Source organism: Lonchura striata, chromosome 19 (genome assembly GCF_046129695.1).
Source record: "Lonchura striata isolate bLonStr1 chromosome 19, bLonStr1.mat, whole genome shotgun sequence".
Taxonomy (NCBI): domain Eukaryota; kingdom Metazoa; phylum Chordata; class Aves; order Passeriformes; family Estrildidae; genus Lonchura; species Lonchura striata.
In genome coordinates, this window is record NC_134621.1 from 8272088 (window position 1) to 8297198 (window position 25111).

Consider the following 25111-nt stretch of genomic DNA (forward strand, 5'->3'; position numbering starts at 1 on the left):
CTTTGTGTTTTAATCCATTTACAAAATGGAGAAAATATCTGATCCATATGATGAGAATTAAAGTAACAGCATGCACAATAAAAAATATCCAAACACACCCAAATACAGTATTTACAGTAAATAATAAATTAATATACCCCTCTCTGAGGAAGGGGGCAAATAAGCACTTCACCTTGTTACAGAATAAGGCAGGAACCTTGGGATAAAAAGAAGGCAGGTGGATATGTAACACATTCTTTTATATGTAAATGAGGATAAATTAGACACTATTACTAGTATTCAGTAATTATGGCCAGGCAGGGCTCCCACACCTATCAGCAGCCAGTCATTCCAGTAGCTGAGTTTGTGCTTTTCCTTCAGCCTGCCCGAAAACTTGACATCAGTGCTGGGCGTGATCACGCACTCGCCGTTGTCTTCAATGGTGACTCCTTCTGTTTTTGGACCCTCCAGCAAGGGAATGGCGCTGCCACGGGGCTGCAGAGAGATCAGTGTTACAACTACTGTTACTGTGACCTCAGAATATTTAAACAGGCAACTAAATTTAAAATCTGGAGGTCAAAATGGGTGGGCAAGCAAAGAGATTACTAGCAGCAAAGTCACTGTGAGTAAACAGGGCCATTATGCCCTTAGCAGCTGCTCCCACAACCTTGGACATTGGACCTTTTCAGGGACATGTTGCCTGGGAGATGAGATTTTTTTTTGTTTTCCACTACAGTTAAGCAGGATCTGTATTTCCTACCTGGCAGCCACAATGAGCAAAACAGAACTATGATGCAGTTTCCTGTCTGTGGGGAGTTACTTTGATGAACAAATCAGCAATTTTAACATGAACTACAAAGCACCAGCAATAGCAGTAACCTCAGGTCTGCTCCTGCTGAGTCTGCCTGGCAGAGTGCCTAGGGAGCTGCAGTTACTGCTTTGCAGCACTGGAAATGCTTCTCAAGTATGGTCATGTATTCTATGGTTGTTAATTGTTTCAGGAAACACTTAATTTGCTATGCATTTGTTGATAAAAATCTCAAAATCCTCAAATTTCTGTAGATGTACAGTCTTCAGTATTTTATTTTCTATTTTAATTTTATGCATGACTCTATTTCAACCTTTCTTCCAAGCCCAGGAAAGCACTAAGTTCAGAAAGGCACTTTTCCACTGGCAGCTCTCCACTTACCATGACAGTGACTCCCTCGTGCACCATGGAGGGCGACGCGTACAAACTCGTGGAGTATTTTCCTACGTACAGGGTTGGGCTGCAGAAACACAGTCACGGTTAGCAGCAGGCAAATGGATGTGTTAACATCTCAGCTAAAACCTGGGCAGCACAACCCTGCAGAACCAATGAAGGAGCTTCCCAAATCATCAGTATTTGTATCTTGAAAAGCCTTGATCTGTAAAATTATTTGAAGTACTGCTGTACTATGAAGCCTTTTTTTTTTTTAATTATGAAAGCATTGTCAGTTCATTATTCACAATAATGAACTGCTGTTCATTTGACATAACTTATGTCCTATTTCTGCATAACTGGCATTTGCCAAAATGCTGTGCACCATTTTTATAGCATGAAAGGCTTCCTTTTAGGAAAACAAATTTAATTCCACATTGTGAGAAACTATTCAATACAGAACATCTGATAAAACTTAGGAATATACACTTCCTAAGTTTATACCTTTTTTGGTTTGGTCTCTGACTTTACACACTAAAAGATCAAGTATTATATAAAAGAACACCTGGAGAGCTAGAAATGCTTTTGTGCATTCTTTTCACCATTTTGCAACTCGTAGCACACCCCTTAACTGTTCTGTTTAATGACAAAGCTCTCAAATGGACAGTGAGAACAGCAGGATCCCAGGCTTACGTTAGTTTGCTCTTGGTCTCCGTTTCCTTTGGGAAGGGATATTTCCACTTGGTGATGTGTCCAACCTCCCCTGACATGAAGGTCAGGTAGCGCAGGGTCTCGATGCCCACGTTGGTGTGCAGGACTTTCCTCAGCCCCTCTCGCTGCCAGATGTAAAAGGCCACCACGGGGGACGCGTAATTCTGGATCCACAGCACGTCCCCGGACTCGCTGTCCACGGTCACCACCAGCCCGTCCCCGTTGGACACAAAGTGGGACATTTCTGCAATGCCCAAACATGCGGAGGTTACCTGGATTCTGCAGCTCTGATCTTGCACAGAACAGTTCTGGACTGCAGTCAGCACCACACCTTTCACTGCACAGCAGCTGAGCAAAGCCTCAGCCACAACTGAGCTGACACAAGTCCACCTGCCATTCAGGAGCACTGCAATCAAGTTGTGCACCAGAGTTCAGATTTGCTGCTTCTCCTGCCATTTCTCACCGATTTAAGGAATCACACCTTCAAGAGCTGCTGGACTCATTCTACCTGAAGCTACCTAACAGGACTTAGAAATTGCAGTATGTGATGGATAAAAATGAGCAGAAGTACATGCACCACACAAAAAAATCAGAATATTTTTTGCCTATATACAAAACTCCATTGTAGGTGGGGGAGACAGCAATTAAATTCTTACTGTATTTTATGTCTTCATCAGGCAAAGTAGCTGCATAATCAAAATAGGTGGCATTCCATCGCAGCTCCTTCTTTTTGGTGTCATACATTGTGATCGTGTATTCTGTTAAAAAATATACAGTCTGTGAAGCAAAAAAACCTATGAGAGAATAGAATCCATCTTCTCAAATCTGAGACACTCCTCAAACACCACATAGAACTCATGGCTGTCAGCATTTTCTTTTTTCCCAACACTATCCAATGTAAAGGGAACATTGATAGAGAGATTAAAGAACAAGTCTGTAACACTTATTCCTGTTTCTAGTCAGCACCTCCATGGTGTTGGTCAAACTTTACCACTTATTTAGCACACTGAACTTGTGATGTCAGTGGATCTGCTCTTTAAGCAGATTTCCAGCTTCTTTAAACAGTTTTTTAAAAGCTGTGTGTTACAGAACAAAAAGTTCACAGCTGGTACTGGAATACACCATTAATTACAATACAAATACCACTTAGTCAACAAAAAGAATAATGGACCTACTGCCAAAGTTTAGAAGACATTATCTATCTGCTGCTAAAGTTAATTATTCTTCTGTGTACAGTCTAAAATCATAATTCACAGAAGTTTTTCCAAGAAATAAACTTGAAAATCTGAACTGACCACAAGATCATTTGTTATGAGCCTAAACTTTAAAAAGCAGAATTTTCTTTTAAACTACAGGGAAAAAAAGCTTATGACCTGTTCTCCCAAGATACAGGAGGGATGTTGATGGGCAAAGACTTTCTGCAAAAGAGGAAGTCAAGGTCTGCTGTTTCTCCCCAGTCATGAGGTCAACCACGTACCAAATATCCTGCTTTTTACCTGAAATCATAATTGAAGTCACATTACCATTCAATAGGAAAAACTGCACTTTCATTTGGCTTTTCAGTCTTCTTTTTTCTTTACTAGACTCATGGACTTAGCACAAATAAAGCATTTTTAATAAAACAGTTTTTCATAGTTAGACTTAGGTTCATCATTTAGCACTACTGGCCAATCCCAAATACTGACCACAAACCCCAAGCCCAAATACAATATTTAGAAGAGTAAGTACTATTGGCTGAATTTTTTCACACATAAAATCTAACAAAGCTCTGAGTGCAGCAGATCCCAGGAGCTCTCAGATGAGGAGACTGAAGTGCTCATGGTGAAAGACAGGAGGTGGAAAAAAAAGTGAGGAAGTGAGGGTCTACACCTTTCAAACTGCTTAAGGATTGTAATTTAAACATCCCACTCAAGACTATGTGAGCCATGGTCTCAAGAATTTCTTAGAAGTTAATACATGTATGTTGTGTTTAGAAGCATTTGGATATCAAAGAGTTAGCAAATTCTATATTAATCAGATTTTCTGTTATCAGAAAGCTTTATGAAAATTCATAATTAATACCCAAAATAAGGCCTATTTCCTTCAGTCTGCCTGGGAGTCTCTACATTTTGTAGTTGCTGAACATCTTACAATCTAAAGGAGATAAAATTTGAACTCACCCATATAAAGGATCCCATCAGAACTGCGACAGGGAGATGCCTGCACCAGCTCTGGGATAGTAAATGGAAGTTTCTAGGGGAAAAACAAACAAGCAATAATTGTATTGGTTATTTCTATTATTATAATACCTGAGAAGTCAACCAGAGTAAATACTAAAATAACACCACCAAAGTTCCTAAGGGAAATCATAGCAGCTGAGGAAAAAAAATCTTGTAGGAAGGCAAACATTTTATCTGAGTGTCACCACAAAGTTTAAAAATGAAAGTCAAGCTTAGGCAGTAGCTGTGGCCTACATGGATTGCTGACTAATTTGAAAGGTTCAGCATTTTTGTTTGCTTGCTAAATCCTATAAAGATCTTCTAAAGGGGTTAGCACAGAGCATTTATTAATCCTGCTTCTGGCAGATGGTTTTAGAATATAATAAATTTAGAAATATAATAAATGTTTGGAGAGAGTCACACATCTGATTGGTGTTATTTTGGGTACACCCTTCCCATCAAATCACACAGAGATTAATCAGAATTTGGATAACAAGACATAAATTTTATTTGTAATTATCATTATTTTAGCAAGTTACTGAAAAGTCATACATGGGGACAAGATGTGGTGTTGATATTTTCAAGTAGAAATCACTTCCTGAGAATCACAAGGTGGCAACATTCTGCTCTAACAAAATATAAGTATGTTTTCCTTCTGCAGAGGCATGAGGTTGACTGGAGCACTTTTTAGGAGAGAATTTTAAAATATACTTACAGTCAAGCCTTCACTGTTCTTGCCACCAAGTGTGTACAAACTGCCATCATTTGGGTCTGGAAGAAATGCCGGCCTAGAATTGAAGCAATGATAAATGATAAAAATGTACTGTGCTTCTCAGAAACAACAAAGAAACTGGTCAGCACTGGCTTTACAGAGAAGTTCATCTGACATTAAATTTTTTCAATTTAATTTATTAACTGTGAAAATTAAAAAATATAAGGAAGTTTCAGAACTGATAAAACGTAAGACCACTAATGTATTTGAATGCACAAAGATCCAAATGCGGCAGGCACTGACTTGGGTGAAAGCTTTTAAACTAAACCTATAAAACCTTAAAATGACACAGATGTAGAACAAGCCAAACAAATAAATAAAACCAGAGAGTATAAGGAAGGCAAGAAACAATGAAGAGTTGCCAGAATTAAATATGAGAGGTAAAGGGATCCCTACACGCAAATACACAAAGACCCCCAAACTCACTCAAACCCTAATGTCTATGGTTCTACGATCAAAAAAAAGAAAGGATGTCACCACTGACTTCAGAGACAAAGTTCAAGCCCCAAATTTTCTAGCTAAACGTGAAGTTGCTGCAGGGACCAATGTGAATTTACAGCTCAAGGATGTCATTTGCAGATCCTGGTTGTGGTGGTGGTTGTAGTTTTCTCTGTTTCACTGTTTTTAGTCTCTGTTTGAGAGGGGTAAATACAGAATCCAGAATCAGTCCTGGCTCTGTCACTTCCCACCTGCCACCCCTGGCACAGGTTCACAGCCCTGATGTCCAAACCCACCAAGGGCTCCAGAGAACAGGCTGCAGACAGGATGTTTCATCTTAGCTATGAGATGTAGCTAATTCTATCCTTTTATCTGTTCCCTAAACCACCTTAAATGGCTTTCTGCAAGGTGTGCAGCTTGTCTAGAACACAAATGGGTTTGGTTAAAATTAAACTAAATTTCAAGATGTCAGTGAAAATTGAACAAGCTGTAAATGAGATAAAGGAAACAGACTTACTCTTCCACATGGATCGGCACCTGGAGGACAGGATCTGCACACACAGAAAAAGAAAAAAAAATCAAAATACTAGTAATTCAATAATCCATTGAACTCACCAGATACAGGATTAAGCCAGGCCTGCAACATCTTGCTCCTTTTAGAAAGGTTGATTCACAGTTTGAAAGTAAACTCTCAGCAGTCTCCTCTTGTTCCTGGAACTTGGTTCATAAAATGGGAAACTACAAAGCACTTGAGAAAGTCTTCTGAAGTCCTTTGTTCAGTTTTACCCATACTAAATACCTCAAAATTACTGAGAGCTTACAAAATCCAGAATCACAGGATTTTCACTCCTGATGCAAACACCATAGAAGTATCCTGATTTATAAGGCATACTCTACAATTTCCAATAGAAACGTGTTATTAATGGGTATACTGGCAGAAAATACCTCAGAAGAGGATGCAATCCTCTAAGAACCTCCACTTCCACAGGGAAACCACTGGAATGAGTCTGAGTAAGACTATGAAAAATGACCAGGCAAACAGTGTTTTTCAACTCTTCTGTCTCCATGCAAACATAATGATACAACAGGAAGGAAATAAGAACAAAAGCACTGATGTTTTGACAGCCTTTGACTGGGAAACTGGCACAGATTCTGGGCAGCCTGAGTGTACTGGGATATCTGCAGAGCTAAGCAAGACAAGAACAGGAAATTCAGGGTTCAGTAGCCAAGGCTTACAGAGTCTGTACCACTCTGCAGGGAAAGGCACCACACCAGCTGCTGGGTTTGATGGCAATGGCCTGCAAGGATGACCTGGTTTTACATGGATTAAAAAAACATAACCCCCTACCCAAGCAGATCTCTGGCTGCAACACAGCTGAAAGCAGCAGCCACCTAAAGAAGCACATTTAATGCCAGAGACAGAAAGAAAGCAAGATATGAGGGATAACTGTAGTTACCTTTACAACAGTAAACACTCTCAGAGCAGCTTTGTTCAAAACATAACTACATGCAATTTTTTTCTCTTCAAACCTAAAAAATGGTCCAGGATACACTCCCAAAGGTGTCAAAATAAACTCCACTTAATTCATTGAGAACCCAAACACACATCAATGGCCATAAGAATAATTAACATTCAAACAAAGGAGCTTAGTGACTCATCTTCTGTATCTGTCTCTACAGACCAGGCTGCTTAGTCAGACCTTTAATTATATTAACTACATCAAGCAAATAATTTCTATCCCTTGTGTGAAGAAATTGGTTTCAGGATATGTTGGGAGGGACCCTCACTCTCACTGATTATATGTCAATTATTTCTCAATGTTTGCTTGAAGTATTCCACAAGCTTTATAATATCTAATACAGTACATGGTGACTTACATCATCAGCTCTCCGTCCTAGGGAAAAGCAAGAAAAAAAACATTTTTTCCCCATCATATACAATGGATTGACTTGAGCTGAGCTGCTGGGTTGAACAACTAAAGGCAAACTGAGACCAAGTTTATGAACTCAGGATATCCCTAATTCTGGGTGAAATTACCTAAAAGAAGAGAAACATTAAAGACCAAACGCAAAAGGTTTTGTAATCACAATGTTTCATGGGAAAGGAACGCTCAGTTTTGTGAAAGAAACATCATCATGAATCAGAACAAGTGACACCTGGCTCAGAACAAGCAACACCTGGCTCAGTTAAGTAAGATTTATTGCAAGTGCTACAAGCATTGCTAAAGGCAAAAGCCAAATAAACTTTGAAAGTCTCTTGAACTGATTACACAGAGAGTGTCTTACATGGTAAAAAAATAAACTCTCACCTATGGTGACGGCGACTGTTGTGAGACAACAACAGCTTCACAAGCAGCACTGGGGCAACTCTTTCCTATTCCTAAAAATGTCCTCAGTGATCACTAGGAGTAACAAAGATTGTTTTTGAAGTGAATGCATATTTAGTGTTTAAGTACAACAATGCAGATTTCTATAAAATCACATTCTAGTCAACCTGGGCAAAACATAAGACTAACTAACATAAATAGTTTATTGTCAGAATAATCTTCAGAAACTTTTAATTTTAATTAGAGGACTGTTTCTTCTCTGAATTACATGATGGTGTGAAGCTGTTATATGAAATTACAGTGTAAAACTACTACAGTCTGAATCAATCTCCAACTTTGCTAACTGCACTGTTACTGGCAGGACACCTCAGCAGACCAACACAGAGTGGGATTGCCTCAAATACCTCAGTATTTCAGGGTTTTTTTCAAACAATGCTCAGGAAAATGTGAACAATTACAGGAAATTTCAAAGGTAGATTATGTCTTCTAGCAACTGATCCTGGTTTGTCCATGACATTTGCAGGAGGGCCTGATTAGTAATGCTTTCCTTGAGTTCCTTCTCTATCCTGAAAATACAGTGGAGAGCAGTAATAGAGCAAAGCATTTCTGGGCTAATAGCTTGTTTTTTACTTAATTTTCTAAGACTGGGCAATCTATTTTTATCAACCAAAACAAAGCTCTGCTCTCTGCTCCAGTTAAAGATCTGAGAATTTCTGCATGGTTTACCATACCACAACAGTGAAAGGACACACACACATATCTGTGCAATAATTACTTGCATTGAGCTTTTATCCCTCAGATTGTATTTCTGAAAGCTGTTGGGAAATTGTCACTTAAAACACTTTCCAATGTCATCAATAAATGTCTTCTACACTTTAATAAACAATGCCACAAGTCTCATGAATGTCTCTATGTTTTGCAGTGTTTTTCTGAAGCACTGCTGCCTATCAGATGACATGAATGAGTCTTATGGCAAATCCCAAGCTATTCAGTGTGCACAGAAGCATCATTGTCATGAAAGTCCTTGAATTTCTCTTTAGTACCATGTCTTCAACATCATGCACTTCATCAGAAATTTTCAGATTCCTGCTTTTATTTAATTTCTTAGTAACTGAAACTCAATTTATGAGCAAAGAGGAAAAAGTGGTAGATAGAACAGATTAAGAAGTGATGACAAAGCAGGAGGAATTTTTTCACTACTTAGTGGCACGTGAACCAGAACACTGATTATTCTGATGGCTTCCTGTACACTGAAGTGTTGTGTATGAATTGTTAGAAAGCATTTATGGATTTCTGATTCAATTCCATGCATGAGGCTCTTCACAGCAATGGAGTTAGTTTTCTAAAGTGAAAGGATTTATCCTGTCACTACTAGCACCATCCACCTGGAAAGACAGATTGTGGAAAGCCATTTCTCTACATTTTTAGCTACTGAGCTGATTTTCTCATTTTCTTATTTCTCATTTTCTTAATACTTTCATGATCTTGAACCCAGGTTATGGCTCTGCAGAGATCTTTTGAAGACAGACAATAAACTCCTCATGTTCACTTTCATGTGGTCTGGGACCTGTTCCAACCTCTATTTCAAAGTTTGTTTTGAAATAAAAATTTGCTCTGAGATAAAAAGAGAATCTTAAATTCAATTAATTGTTGCCAGTTCTTACAATAGTTTTCATAACTTGAACACAGACCAGTAAAAGAGTGAGCCCTCTTGTGACTGAAGTCACCTTTTGCTCCACAAGGGATCAAACAGAAAAAGTTCTTACAGAAGTCAGAGCACTGAGCTCTCCTCTCCTCTCCTGCTGCTCCCCACTCAAGTGTTGACATGCTGGGACTGAACCACGTCACCTGCTTTCAAAACTCCCTGGACTGCAGTTCCCTGTAACTGGGAAAGTCCCTCTAACAGGCCTGAGCTGTTCCAATGCCAACAGCAGTGGTGACAACCACTGAACAAAGCAGCAACTATTCTGTACTGGAATGAAAGCTGGACAGAAAATGTGATAAAACTGAAAAATACATCTCCCTCTCCCTCAAGCTTCCATTCCATGTAGCAGGGAAAAGCCAAATTCTTGCAAGGTCCTACAGAAAGTTTTTTTTCCACTTTCTAGACTAAGAAAACAGATGTCAAAACAACTCTGGAGCATGGTGGGAGTGAGTTAGGAAGCAGGACACCATTCTGTAAATATGGTGCTCTAGCCATATGATGCTTCTCTCCAGTGCTGGAGAGAAGATTGAGTTTTCTACACATATTTCCATGGATTTCCATTTTTTTTTTTCCTGCAGCCTCCACTAAGACAGATTATATTACTGATACCTACACTAAAAACCTACAATTCAGCACACACCAGCTTTAGCTTTCTGAACTGCTCTGTTCAGAAACACAGCCTATGTTAGCAAAAAAATTGTAAAATACCTTTGTTAAGAAAAAAAAATTAAAAGGAGATTGATCCTACATTATAAAGATTTATTCTAGAACTCCAAGTGTTTGTTCACAAGTACAGCAGTTATTAGAAACCTGTTAACATAAAGTCTGCTCAGTAATTTGGTAAATTATTTGGCTCTGTTCTATTTCCCCAAAATGAACATTTTGACCTGGCAGCAGACAGATGTCCCAATCCAGTTTTGGTTGCATCATGGCCAGAATATATTTGTGAGTGGGTAGAAGTGTATAACATGTTTCAGATGCTTCTGACCCACACTTTGCATACACACATGGAAAAAAGCCTTATGAAAATGTAACCATACGCTAAATATAACACATTTGACTTTTCTCCATATTTCACAAATATATTGTAAGATAAATTTGCCCTTTGCCCAAACTATGAGTATTTTTAACATACAAGATAAAGATAAAGATAAAGTTGCATGTTGTCATCACTGTAGTGTGCCCTTAGAGCCAATGACTGGAAAGGAGAAGTGGGAGGCTGAAACGTGAGTAAGCCACTGCCCCACTGGAATGAGCTGGAATAAACGGTTTCCTGCCCTGAGGCCCGACCACAAGGTTTGGGCTAACGGGCCAATTTAAACCCAGTCAGCCTCATCTTCTGCTGCAGGGACAGCAAATGAGGCTAGAGTCACAAACTATGCTCTGGAATTTGCTGAAAACAGTACTGTTCTACAACTGCTTTGTTTTGATAATCCTTATTAATTTACAACTATGCACAATGATATTACTTCTTGCATGGGAAAACCACTGTTACTAAAGCAGGACCTACAGACCTCAAACTTGTCCTTTATAATCTGTATTTTGGATCCCATAAATAGATTCTTTATACCTTTGTCTTATAACAGCCCTCTAAAATCTACAGGTTATGAATGAGGTGTTGGAAATCAAAACCTTTTAAATTGATTGTGGGTCATCATTTTTGACTGCTACAAAGAGCTGAAGATCATAACAAGATTTCTCCTGGGTCTAAATGAGGATCCAAATCTGCATCTATTAAATGTTCTTATGGCAAAATACTTTGCATTAGTTCTTAAGGGAAAGCTTTTATGGAGTTGGTGAATGAAAAAAAAAAACTAGATCCCTTTGAACAATACAACAGGACAGAGAGAACAGAGGAACGGCATGCCCAAGAGTACAGCTTGAAACACTGCAGCCTTAGCATCTCAAATTCAATATTGTGTTCAATAAACCAAGCTTTTGAGTTAACAGAGACATACAAGGTGAGTTTTACAAAGATGTGAGAGAACAGCATAGTCTTAAAATCAGACTCTTAAAGCTCACACTGAAATCAGAACTGTGAAATAAAGTCTGACAGCAAGGAGGAAAGCTTTCTCCAGATCTGCCTTGCCAACAGGTTCTCATGACCCTCTCTTTCTCTGTCCACTTGCATGTAAACACAAATCTGAAGTGCTGCACCTCTGTACCTTTCAAAGAGGTCTGTAGGAAATTACAGAAGTTGTTTTATTTCCATCAGTTTTGGGAAAGAGGTTTCATCCCAAGGAACCTTACTGAGGATGCTGACTAAATATCTTGTTAGTGGCAAGTGCAGAAAACGTGGGAGCCTACAGGAGCCTGTCCCACTGTCACTCAGGGCTGACAGCTCCTTGTATTGATCAGGGGTGGCACCAAAAGCCTCATTCAGCCACTGATGTGAAATGTGAGCCACAGCCTTTCCAACGAGTGCCTTCAACACCAGCTGTTTGTGTGGGGTCACAGCACAAGCAAAGATGCCTCTCAGAAATTACAGGGGAGGAGGAATATGGGTTTTTCTCTAAACTTTCCAGCCATTTGCCAGCTTCCCAAGGCCCAGAAAATGAGCAGCATCAGCTACCTGCTCACTGAAAAATCTTGAGAGCTGCCAGAGAACAAGACCCATTGAAGCCAACAGGAAATTAAGATTTTAAGCAACCTCAACAACTAAGTCCACAGTCTCATCACATGTAACTGCAGGGTCACAGCTTATTTCTGACAGGGGAAAGTCCTATTCCTAACTGACCTAGTTTTTGCCTGCTTTATGGGCAGCACAGCTATTCTGACTGCCTTTCTTGCCAGCACTCCATGAAGGAAGGAAACCCAAACATGTTATTGTGGTTATAATCATTGGCTCATTTACTCCACACACCTAAGATAAGCTTCAGTGCCAAGTTAAAACAAGCCACACATGGCAAGATATTCATGTTTGTTTAAGTACTGCCCGATAATGAACATGGCCTTGGTTTTTTTCCCTAATGAAAATAAAATGTACCTGAATTGCCCTTTGTTAAATACTTTGCTGCTCAAGTGCAGTAATAAAATGTTCCCTTCCTGGTGAGTGCCACTGCAGTGCTTCAGGTGACCTCCATAACTTCTCAAAGCACCTGAGCTACAACACATGGTTTATCTACTGTAATCAGGGTAAAATGGCACCTGCAAGAGCACTGCTTGCAGTGCAGGCACCTTCCTGCCAGGTAATCTCTGTTACAGCAGCAGCATGTTGCTGATAGAATGCACCCAACTCCTGTGTTTATACACTAATATTAATACTGAATTCTGCACTATTAGGTTTCTCCAGGGGTTCAGCACAGAAAGCTGAATTTGTTTCCAACACTATCTTGTCTGCTGGGCCTCCCACCCAAAGGGTGACCATCAACAAATAGAGATTTGCAAAAATAAATAACCTCCCTCACATTACAATTTATATGTACAGGCCCTTGTTCCATGTCAGTTAACTCAGGAGGCATCTTGGAACACTGATACCTACCACAAATTCTTCTCTCATTGATCCCTGTGTGCTGCCCTATTACACAGAAATAAACTAGGGAGCAGTAAGTGCTTTGCAAAAGTCAAGTGAGCAGAACTCATATACATAAGATGCAGAAGTTAGCAGCAGAGAGGAAACAAGAAGTTCCATAAAACTAGCTTATCCAGTCTGGCAGTTCTACAGAACCAACACAAGTTTTGCAATAATTCTTTTTTAAACAAGAGAAGTTCCTTGAGCAACACACTCTGATCCAAGATCCTTTTCATTACCAAAGTGTGTTCATTTCTTCTTCAAAAAACCTCTTGCCACTTACTAAGTGTGGCTGCAAAGCAATGCCAGTTGTGATGCCCTTATAGACAAGGATTAGGCAGGGTATGTTTGTGTCACTGGAATGACAAAGAGACCAGCAAGTTTTTCTTAGCCTACAGCAGCACTAAATTGGGAAGCTGACAACCTGCTTTTAGGCAGGGCTGTTCAGGAAAAGGAGGGGGTCTAAATTTAAACAGGAGACTGGAGAAAACCAAGATCCTTCAAGAAAATACTTGGCTTAGCATTTTCTACTCTAAGAGCTACAAAAGCCTTCTTTGCTCATTTACAAAGTTAACTTTTTATCTGATAGATCTGCTTTCAAATACAAATGGCTTCACAAAGAACAACTTGGTACTGCAGACACCAGATAGGCACAATCCATTTCCCACCACTTCAGCTCACATACTAAACTGACAGGCTTAAAAACAGAGGACAGAATGATGCAGTTCCATTTGACCCTCTAATTTATTTCTAGAAGTGAAGGTGCTACTATCACCTCTGCCACACATAATCAGAGGCCCACTAAACAAAATTTGCTAGTTTTGTTTACAAATACTAAATTTTTCATCAAGACAGAACTAGCTCTGCTCAGTACTTAAAATTACAAAATTACTTCCAGTCACTGAACAATGTTAAATTCCTTTATACAAGTGCAGTTCTTTTATTTAAAAAACTGTGTGTTTCTAAACATCTTTTATAGAAAAATCCCCAAGGTTTGCACGATATGCAATGTAGGGTATTCCAGAGACAGAATCATGCAATCCCTTTGCCATCAATTTCACAAGCTGACACATCTATTCAGTTCCATGCTTGCTTATATTGCAGTCATTCCCATAAAAGATGACACCTACCAGTTATACCACTACACCTCAAACATCCAGGGGAAAACACAAACAAACAAAGTCCCCACAAACCTAAAAAAAAAAAACCTCACATAAACCTGGAAAATACCTACAAGTGAAATTATGAAGATGAACATGACTCTAGAAACACTCTAGCTTAATTCTGGAACAATAACAAAATATAAAAAGAAAAGAAAGTATTTACCAGATCTTACAACTCTTGGAATTGCCAATTAATTTGTTATTTCTGCTATTGAGTAGAGGGCATCAGGACATCTCCTGCTCACCTTCTTTTAAAGTCCACTTGATTGCTCCTGTCCTCTTGCTGACAGCGTGCAAACTTCCATCCAGGGTTGAAACAAACAACAGTGTTTCTGGCACAGTTACCGAGCTGGTGTTCTGGAAAAGAAAAACCAATATGATGAGTATGATTATTTACTACAGAGTTTGCTCATAACTGTCAGACAGTACATGGCCTAGAACATCCCTTCTTTTAAATGCACAGACTGAACAATTTTCTTGCCCCTTTGAATTCAGTGATTGATTTTTGGTTTGGTTTGGTTAATTTGCTGTTAACACTGCAGATGTTAATGTGCTAAGTTCCTCTAGAAACAAACTGGGATATGCTTTAACTCCACCTCCATTTTCAATTTGATATCAAAGTCTTCTTGCACTAGAATTAGGAGAGACCAGAGACAGGGCTGATCTAGGAAAGGACTGACAAAAAGACCATGCAGTAAGTTATGAAGAGTGAGGAAGTTCAGAGCAGCTCAGAGAACCCAATGTCAATGTCAAACCCATTCTCCTCCCAGGTACACAGAATATACTCTGCCAGGTCCAATCCCCTAGAAATGAAGACATCAGCTGGGTGGAATCTGGATAAATACAACTGAACAATGACCAATACTGGCTGAACAATGTGGCTGAGACAGATGGAGCTGCAAGCATTGTCAGCTGCCTCTAAGCAAGGGTAAAATATTTAGGATAGATGCAGTTTAAAGGCTGGAGAAGATCCATACTGGTAAATCTCTTGTGGTTTTATACCTCGTGTCTCCCAATATTGTCTTTCTGCAGTACAGAGTAAATAACACTGTTAAGGAATATGATCCATAAGGATGAGCACATCCACAGTCAGCTCTGAGAAAGCAGCTGGCTGCAGGGTTTAAACCTCCATTTCATATTCCAATTCATTCTGTCTCTGGGGAGCAGTTTGGTGCCATTGTCCTTCCTCCAGCCCAAGCAAGTTGTGAGCCTGGCCCTTGCAGAAAATGGATTTTATTAAAAGGGCATCACCACAAACACCAAGGACTCAGAACTATGCAACTATTGTGGGAACTAAGTCCAAGGTGTTCCATCACACAAAGCAGAACAAGCAAGTTAATTTAATGCCTGCTCTTCTCCTCCTGCCTAAAGATGATCCCAGACAGCCTAAGATTGACCCATTTCTTTTTTCCAGGGCTCAAGTTTTCACTCAAATAACTTTTCATTTGCAGGCTGTATCTGCATTGCTCATCTGTGTGACACCTGCCACGTTTCAAAGTTTCACAGTTAAATATAGTTCTTAACCTACCACACAAAATGTAAATGTATTCATTTTACATAATTAATGTCTTCAATGACTTATTGTAAAAAATAATTACTGGTCATGTTAGAATTACTGCAAAGCAAAATACTTAACTGCCAAATGAAAATACAAAGAATAACTTTCTTTGAACAGCCATACATTTTAGTGCAATCCAACTAGAGCATTATATTTTCAGGCAAAGCACAGAGCTAAAAGGATAATATAACACAGTGCTAACTAGCCAACACTCAGGTTGCACCTATAAATACTGTATATGCTTCTTTCCAGTCATAATCAGCTGGAGCACACAATTGTAAAACACACAGTGCAGAAAGAAATGGAAGTACAAGTCAACAGTACACCAACCATAGAGCAGAAATAATTGCCAGAAGGCCAGAAAAAGAATGGGAGAATTATTTTAACACATAAATATAATATTCATTACATGACATTGTAAATTATGCGGGCTGCACAGCCATCTGCACTTAGATAAAATATTTACATCTGGGATTAAACTTCGCAGTGTTTGTTCAAATAGGGACAGTGCATAACAGTTCCTCTCACATTGCCCTATAAAAAAGCACCTCAAGATTTTCCTGATCAGAACTGAACTCACAGTACCTTTCAAGCCTAACAACCTGACTGGGTGTAGGAGCAGAAAGGCTCTGTTGTAAAGTTAGGAGATCTCAGCTGTCTGTATTATTACTTTTGTTAAACTATTGTAGCCACTGTATCGAAGTAATTAATGAAAATTTTGTCCCCTAGGTATTTTTGTACACAATACTACACTTAGGATGGTGTAGTTGATTAATCATCATTATTCCAGTCTTCCTTAAATCAGCATTTAACAAGCCAGATTCACTGATACCACAGTGAGAGGGGGAAGACATGACCCACGCTCCATTATCACAACCCTTCAGCACTGAAAACCATCTGGTTGTGAGGCTCAGTTTAGTAAACACAGTGAAACTGCACCTAGAGTGAAATAGTAAGTTGAGCAAGAAAATACAACAGTTAAAGACAGGAAATTAAAACTATTCAAGTTCCTTTAAATTGCAGGTGTGAATTTGACACCCAGAATGTAATAACTAATGTTGAAGTTTAGTCGCAACTAAAATACAACATACAGCAAATCCACAACATCATCTGCGTATACAGACGTAAGATTGTTTTTCTAGGCTACTTCTTATTCTCTGTACAAGTCTTATCTTTTATCTTCTATCTTAGAGAATCAGTATATTCTTCAAAAACCATGCTCTCTTCCTGTCTTCTGATTAAGAAATACATGTAACATGTTCAGTAAAAATTTGCCTGTAAAATAACCACATGAGTATGGTTGGGTATAACATATCAGGAATACACAGTGCATAGAACATTCCTTGTTGTAGATTGTAGATTTAACACTTTCATATTGAACATTTGAATATATTATTGGGGCATCAAGGATACAGAAATTAAGGAATTAAATGTGAGCTCTGAAACCCTGATCAAGACATCAGTAACCAGTATTGTCTTCCAGATTGTTGATGTTTTAGCAGGTTCCTAGGACTTGGGACCAAACAGAAAGTACAAACATGAAAATAGTTCCTCTGCACAGTGCACTGAGAGCAGGAAAACATTTCTGTACTTCCCTCCAATCATAAGCTGAACAACAGAGAAAGAAAACCGTAGCTGAAGGAGTGCTCCTGCGAGTTTCCTGCAAGTGGAAAACCAAATGAACACTGGATTGTTGCCTAGTCAGTTCTATAGAGTTCTCAGAAAGTTCTCAGATATAACCAAGATCACGAAACCCCAACAGCTTTTTCTAAGCTTCTCAGTGTAGGACCCTTGGTGTGGGAAGGGAGAAGCACCACTTCCAGCTGCCATCCTGTGGTGTCTGGCATGGTTAACAGGGAGATGTGAACTTTCCTGGCATGGGAAGGACTTGTGGCATTCACAGGCACCACGGGAACAGTACCCTGGAAGAGCCATTAGGTCTCTCCAGCCAGGGGACTCACCTGCTCTGGGCCCAGTTCTGCTCCCTGTCCAAGGAGTTTCACTGAGAGAGAAACCAGCACAGAGACAAGGGGATCCTGCCACATGCATGCATCATTCCCCTGTAAAATACAGATTTTCTGATGCTCTCCCTCAAACCCCTTCCCCCTGCCACCTCAGGTCTATGTTTAGGTTTCACTTCTTCTGAAGGGCTTTCTTATATTCAGCTATCAAAGTCACATTGATGTGGTCACTGCAACCCTGTGTGTTGAAGATAACATCTCCTTTGGGGGAAAGACTGAATATAGGGCAGATTTCATTAGTTCTTCCCTTACTTTTAAATTTGTATTTGAACACAGATGAAATACATAAAATGCCATTATTAAAATAATTCATTCTCTCACAGTTTTCAAAGCACATGATATTATACAGTTGACATTACCCACTCAGTAGCACACTGACCCTGGTGAAGCATTTGACCTAAATTAAAAAAACCCCCAATGACTCTGTATTTTGCTATGCAATATTGCTCATTTATTTTGTTCAGTATCCACAGTAGTTACTTGGAGAAGGCAAGGGAGTTAGTATAATAATATGGAAATAAGGCTTTATTCTTTCAAATTTTATCAAGCAATAGATAGAAAATTGAACAGATTATTTAGATAATTGTCTTTCACCCAGATTGAGAAATTAAAAGTACTTTCTCTTGGTTTTATTAGTGACTTTTATCAGTGGCTAGAGACTGAAGTATCAAAGTTGCAAACAATGAATAGATTTCATTTTGAACACAAAGCTTTGAAATTAATTGATTAATGGATTAATTAAAGCCTGGGATTAGCACTGCAATGAAAAACTACAAAAATTATAAAAATCTGTATGTACAAGACACACTTGTTTTCATTTTTCTATGAAGTATGTAAGAGCTTTCTCCAACACAAAAAGACATCATAATCTCAGTCCTGAGACAGACTCTGTAAAAACTGGTAACACAGATCTTGTCCTCCCTCCCTGCAAGGGTGAGGTCCCAATTGTTAAGAGAAATTCTTAAGAGATTTTTATTTCATATTGCAATTCTATTTCTAGGAAGATACATCAACTGACTCCAAGAAAAATATGGCAGAACATGAAGCAACTAAGCAAAAAGAACATAATTTAGTGAACAGAGAAAATGAGACGGAAGGAAAACCTGGTTTGGTTCCTTGTTTCATTTCATCTGAAACTGCAACATCTATTTTAACACATACCCTCTTTGGAATTCAGTAAGAGCTTATACTGCCCTGACAGTCTGTACTCATAACAATCTTCCACATCAACAGCAATGTAAGAGTAACGATTTACAATATTTTGAAATTCCATGGGGATTGCTTTAGAATTAATTTTAATAATTTAATTCAAAAAAGAAATTTTCAAGCTCTCATTGGATTCAAATTTGACAAAAGTTTTAAAGCTGACTGCTAATAATCCATAGCAGACTAAAATTTGTGACTAAATAGAAAATGGCATTTTTAAGCTAGAATAGAAATATACTATCTAACAGAAAAAGAAATTAACTTTATATATACTGGTTAAGTCTCCCATAAGAATCTTCCCCTCACTCTAGATCTACTGTCTCTTTAGATAAAACATTTTAGAAATCCAAGTAACAAAATTACTCAAAACAATTCTGAAGGTCCCAGCAGTCAAGCGAAGGTCAGTGAAAGCTGTAGAACAAGTTCTGGTGTGTGTGTGGTACAGTTCAGTGTCAAAAGTGATAACATCTGTCACCCCAACAGCTCAAATTTTTCTAAGGGTTAGCAAAGCAATGCCTCAGTTTGTTTTATTCTGTTAGAAGAAAACAGATTCCCATGGCAATAATTTTTTCTATTAATTTATCTGCCTAAAACCACCATTTTTGAAATGAAGGTCACCATGAAGGCACAAATCACACTGAAATCAGTGGGAAAAGCAGGTAAAAAAACAGGCCACTGAGTTCCTTGAGGTTACAGCTCTGCAAGCCAGAAATACGTTTTGCTGTGGGGGTGATACCACAAAAGCTTCTTCAAGTACAAAGAACAGGAAAACACTTCCCAATGACCCTGCATGGGTGACAGCGTGTGCTGATTTCAAGAACTGTTACTTATTTCATAGAGGTAATTGTGTGCTCACAAGTAAACAAAACTGTGCTATATCTTAGCAGGTAAATAATTTTCTTTTCTGAGTCTGAAGTAGGAATACATATGCACCAAACAATGTGTTGGGCTGATGGATGATAAATGATGGGTGGTTTGCTAACTATAACAGCCCTCTAATTTCTTTGATAATGCCTGGCCTACCAAACCAAACTGTTGACAAGATACAAATTATCACTCAAGGAAAAAAAACCCTGATATTCCTCACTCCATACTTAGCCACATAAACATCAGGCCCCACATTCATATTTTACTCAAAAACTTATTAAAAACCATCTTCAGCATTGACAGCACCAGACACAATCCTCACAATAACAAAAGGCCTATACCATAATTTATGCTACTGGAACCACAGCTGGTAAACCAAAAGATGCAAAACAAAATATTTTTAGACATTAGCACACACTGCAAGCACTTGGCATATTCATCACAGATAGCCTATGAATCATTACCCTGGTTTTGACAGCTATCTCATTACACTGCCAGGCTACAGGCTAAAACTCCCTGTGCATGATAAAACCAGGGCATGAAGAAAGTCTTTGTAAAATTCACTAAACTACTGGGGGGAGTTTTCCAGTATAACTAATAATGAAGTTAAGATATGAAAGAGAGTTGACAAAAATATCTTATTTAGAAAGCAAAAATATCTTCTTTAGAAAGCAAAATCAAATCTACAGATCTTTTAATCTTTAACTGAATTCTAACGTGTCTTTGTTAGCCATTTCTCATCATGCTGTAACCCAGTTCAGTGAGTTTTCATTCAAACACCCATTCATATACCCACCCCTCCATGCAATGGAAAAACTGAGCAGTACAGGAGAGCCACTCCAACTGTTCCTGCCTGGACTCACCTTGGAGTGGTCTCTCCACCAGGAACACACAGCTGAGCTTTCTCATTTGATTTGTAAAACCCAAATTTATTTTAATAGCCACAAGAACACCAACAACCCAAATGACAGCAGAGTTATAAGCACATGAATTTATACTTCAGGACAGAGTGGTTCATGATAATTTAGGTGTGCAAGACAAATTTACATTTCCCTCCCTCCCCAAAAAAATCCTCTAAACCCTATTATACTATTTTTTTTGAGCAACTAAGGAGATCTGCATCAAATAATCAGAATAATTAACTCAGTGCTTGAACACATCCTCTGTAAACCTTCTGCTGTCTCACATGGGTTTTCACACCTACCAGTTCCCTGGCCAAACACCTCATGCCAAGATAAAGAACACACCAGAAGAAACAACACCTGGCTGAGGCCAGGGTTTTTCCATGTCAGGTGCTGCCTACACAGTGTAACCCAGCACTGAAACTCATCCCACTGGCTGCAGGAGGGGACAGACCCATGTTCCAAATGCCACTTTAATCCCAGGGAGGTTGGTATCTTTCAGTTGCACTGACTTCTGTTAAAAGAGAAACAAGCAGTTTGGAAGATCCCAGGGCTCATAAAAACCAGAGATTTTTCACTCTAAAGAGAGATGTAAATCATTACTGTGTAATATTGATGGTAACTGTAATTTACTGACAGCTCTACTGCATTTCTCATTGCTCCATCTGAGATTTCACCTTTATAATGTGCTCCCATCCACTGGAGGGCAGTTCCAAGAGCTGTAAACTGTGTCACCCAAACAGTAAGAAACAGCATTTTCCTGTCTGTAAAGAACAGTCAGAAAGGAAGACGAAAGGAAGACTTTGTATGAACTTATACTGACTAAAAAAAAAACAGTATTAGAGATGGGATATTAGGTAACAAAGAGTACATTTATCAGCCAAAGAATTTACAAAACAGCAGATCACCACCACTACTCTTAAAAGAAATCTACAGAAAAAACAATCTGCAAAATCTTTAAGCAACCTCATGTTTTCAAGTTACCTCAACACCGGACTTGTATGTCAGTCTTTCTCATGGGAGTTTATTATTCAAGTGACATGAATAGTTTTAAATAAGCCTCCAGAGTTAAATGGACTATTCACAGGTGAGATGACTGGGACTAAGTTTATAGGAATGAAAACTAGTTCTGAAAAGCAACTGAACTACAGAATAGATTTCAGCTTGGAAGTCATGGTAAAGATCTGCAGCTCACAGAGCAAAAAGACCAGGATAAGAGCCAAGAAAAGAAACAGAGATGCAGAACTCAGACACTGATCTGAGGTGAGATGGCAGAGAAGAGAAAAAATGGGCTGAATTCTACCAGCACATGAGTCCAGTCTTTTGTGACTATGCAAGTAAAATGATATAAAATTTAGCAATAATCTGTTCATTTCAAAACTATTTTAGGTATTTAAAAAATATTTCATAATGTTCTTATTCAGGACTGTTTTTAAAACTCAGTGAGGTGCAAATCAGTATTTTCCTTGCACAGTCTGAAAGCCAAACCTGTGAGCACCATGAAAAGACCTCAGTCCAGCCTTACAGTCCAGTCAAAAACAAACACATTAGCACTCTACAATAAAGATTGTAAAGTAATTTTTGTTGACAGCCTGCATTTAATTTTTTCCAGTTTCCTAATGAAGTAACAAGACCAGGTATGTTGCCAGCTTAACTGCTAATGTGTTTACTTTACTTCTAAAGAAGGGGAGTGGAGTTATTGCATTGCAGGTGAAAAACAAAGCCTTCAGCTTTGCTTAACCTGAACTAGAACCCCATATATTACAGCAGCTTTTTCAGGTAACAATGAACAATCCATCAAAGACCATAACCTAAAGCTTTCCTGTGCTACACTTGACTATAATGGAAACAGTGAATGCCAGATGGCCTTTTCATTGTCTCCTGATCTGGAGAACCTGCTACAAGCACACCCTTCAGAAGTGAATTTTTGAAGTTAGCTATCCATCTCAGTACACACACAGCAGACAGCACCCACCGTAAAGTTTAAAATTATTACCTCTGTAAAAATAATCTGCTCAGCATTCCATCTGCTTTGCACCAGTTTCCCTATTCCATGCACTTTTATTGCTCCACCTATCGCAATACCTTATATCCAACCTGGTTCTTTCTTAAGAGGTTTTGTAGGGCAGTGACTCGTGCACTTTGTCTTCCACCTTTGAATTTAAAACTGTGGGTTTGATCCCAACCAACCACACGTACGTTAATGCACATTGTTGCCTTTGCTCTGGAAACTGAATAATCAAAATGCCATGACAGTATAGAGGGTGTGTAGACAGTCACATGTATTTGGTTATCAATACAATGTGTGGGCTTTTTTCCAGAAAAAAAACCAAACCCCCTTACTTATTAAAGAACAGAACAGACCTTCTAGAATGTCTCACTGGTTCCCGACCCATCTACATAGTTTCAGTTTAAAAAAGTTTCTTTGTACTACTATTTCCAAAGTTTATCTGTGCTACTTTTTACAACTGCCTCGTGAGAAATTAACTGCATTTCCATATTGCGAGGATTGTGATACACACATCCAGGTTACGTGCCAGGCGGGGCACAGCTGCAGGTACACGGCTGCTGGGCTGGGACAGGCGGTAGGGCTGCAGCCCCTCGCCTGCGCACACAGCGGCACACGGCGTCAGCGACAGCGGAGCGGGAGGTGTGTGCTGGCTCTGCGGACACCGCCGGGCTGCGGGCACCCCCGCCAAACCTCCGCTAACCCCGGCGGGAGCCCCCCCAGCTCCCCTCCCGCGGCCCTCCCCGTGCCCCGGCTGCCCCGGCCGTTCTCCGGCCCGGCGGGCCCGGGCTTACCGCGAGCCTCGGCGGGAGCAGCAGCAGCGCGGCCAGGCTGAGGAGGAGGCGGCGGAGCGGCTCCATAGCTGCACCGCGGGGCCGCTCCCCCCGCGCGGCGCTGCCTCCGGAGCGGCGCGTCCGGCGCTCCCCGCGGCGGGCGGGGCGGGCCAGGGACCGCCCGGCCGGGACACAACGTCACCCGCGGGCGGCCGGGCCCCGCGCTCAGGGACCGCCCGGCCGGGACACAACGTCACCCGCGGGCGGCCGGGCCCGCCGGGGCCCGCGCTCAGGGACCGCCCGGCCGGGACACAACGTCACCCGCGGGCGGCCGGGCCCGCCGGGGCCCGCGCTCACGGACCGCCCGGCAGTTCCGCGGCTTCGCGCCGCTGCCGGAGCCTCCCCGTTGGTGTGAGCCGCGACCGACCCGCCGCCCGCTCCGGGGCTCGGCTGGCAGCCCCATGGGGAACCGCGGGGTGCGGTGGCAGCTGGCTACTGCTGCTTTGTTTTTATTAAAAAACCCCTACCTAAATCCAGACAGTCGCCTTCCTCCCCCGCCACCTGCCTGACTGCGTGGTCAGGCGTTGGAAGGGGCTGCCCGAGGGAGGTGGTGGAGTCACCGTACCTGGAGGTGCTTGAGGCACCCGGCTCTGCCACTGAGTGGTATTCAATGGTTTGGGGGCTACAGTGGCAGTGCTGGTTGGACTAGATGATCTTAAAGGTCTCTTCCAACTTTGATGACTCTGTGATTCTTGTTTTCCTAGTGATTTTTTATTTTCAGAACAGATCATGCCAAATGTATTCGGCACAGCTTCTGCCTTTGACACTCTGTTAACGCTGTGCCTTGCAAGGCCTTAAATAAATGCAAAAACAGCCCCAACATGCCCCTTTGAATAAAAAAACCACAACAACCCAACCAAAAAAAAACCCAAACAAACCAGGTCCAGGCTTCTCTGAACAGATAAAAATAAACACAAAAAGTATTGAACCAAATGGAAGAAGCTTTAAACAGAAGAGAATAAATTTAGAGTGCCTGGCAAAGGTCCAGTGTTCAGCCACCTGTTTATATAACAAAGCCACTTTGTCCTTGTACATATTGTTTGCTTTTTAACAGTGATACCGCTAATGGAGCTGCAGGGCACACGGAGTTCTGGACATGCCATATGCACACACGAGCTCCCACAGTGAGCATGCCTTTGATGGTGGGCAGGAGATGTAATAATCACCCAGAATCACAGAATATCCTTCCCTGGAAAGGACTGAGGATCAGCAAGTTCAACTCCTGCACAGTCCACCCCAACAATCCCAGCCAGTGCCTCAGAGCTTGTCCAAATGACGACCTGACCTGTATGTCTGAATACATAAAAATATGCTGGAGCTACAAACCACACTGTGATTCCAGTTCTCTGATGTGTTTGTTTATGGTGGCCTTGGCTTTTAAGAATTTGTGGCACTGTGTGTGCCATGGCAGCAGCACCCTGCATCCTGCTACATTAGAGGAGGAATTTATCAGTTGCTATATAAATGCTGTAGTGTGCCAGATCCAGGCTGGAGTTATTTTACACGAGTGTCTCCCAAGGCCTCACGGGAGATTAAAAAAAATAAACTAAAACCGTCTGAGGTAGGAGGGGAGCCGAGTGTTGGCGAGCACCTTCAGCTCCCAGCTGCTCCCCTCAGGAACCACCTCAGCACCCGCTCTGCAGGGGCAGATCTGACCGGGGCCTCAGCTTTTATACTTTTAATACTGAGCCCTACATCTTAACAGCAACAAAACGCTAGAGCAAACTAGAAA

The 25111-nt window shown here is 40.5% G+C and overlaps 1 protein-coding gene across 1 annotated transcript in view; it reads right to left on the reverse strand.

The window, feature by feature from the left end:
* The window catches only part of ERN1 (endoplasmic reticulum to nucleus signaling 1), a 31766-nt gene extending 8287 nt beyond the window's left edge, over positions 1 to 23479 (reverse strand). The window contains exons 1-10 of the mRNA XM_021537523.2: positions 23341 to 23479; positions 14230 to 14341; positions 5796 to 5829; positions 4784 to 4856; positions 4030 to 4102; positions 3244 to 3366; positions 2527 to 2628; positions 1853 to 2114; positions 1169 to 1247; positions 312 to 474 (exon numbers count right to left, since the gene is read on the reverse strand). Of these exons, the coding sequence (XP_021393198.2) occupies positions 312 to 474; positions 1169 to 1247; positions 1853 to 2114; positions 2527 to 2628; positions 3244 to 3366; positions 4030 to 4102; positions 4784 to 4856; positions 5796 to 5829; positions 14230 to 14341; positions 23341 to 23406 (1087 nt within the window). The 5' untranslated portion in view covers positions 23407 to 23479. The remainder of the gene's footprint in view (positions 1 to 311; positions 475 to 1168; positions 1248 to 1852; positions 2115 to 2526; positions 2629 to 3243; positions 3367 to 4029; positions 4103 to 4783; positions 4857 to 5795; positions 5830 to 14229; positions 14342 to 23340) is intronic.
* Positions 23480 to 25111: the final 1632 nt, after the last annotated feature.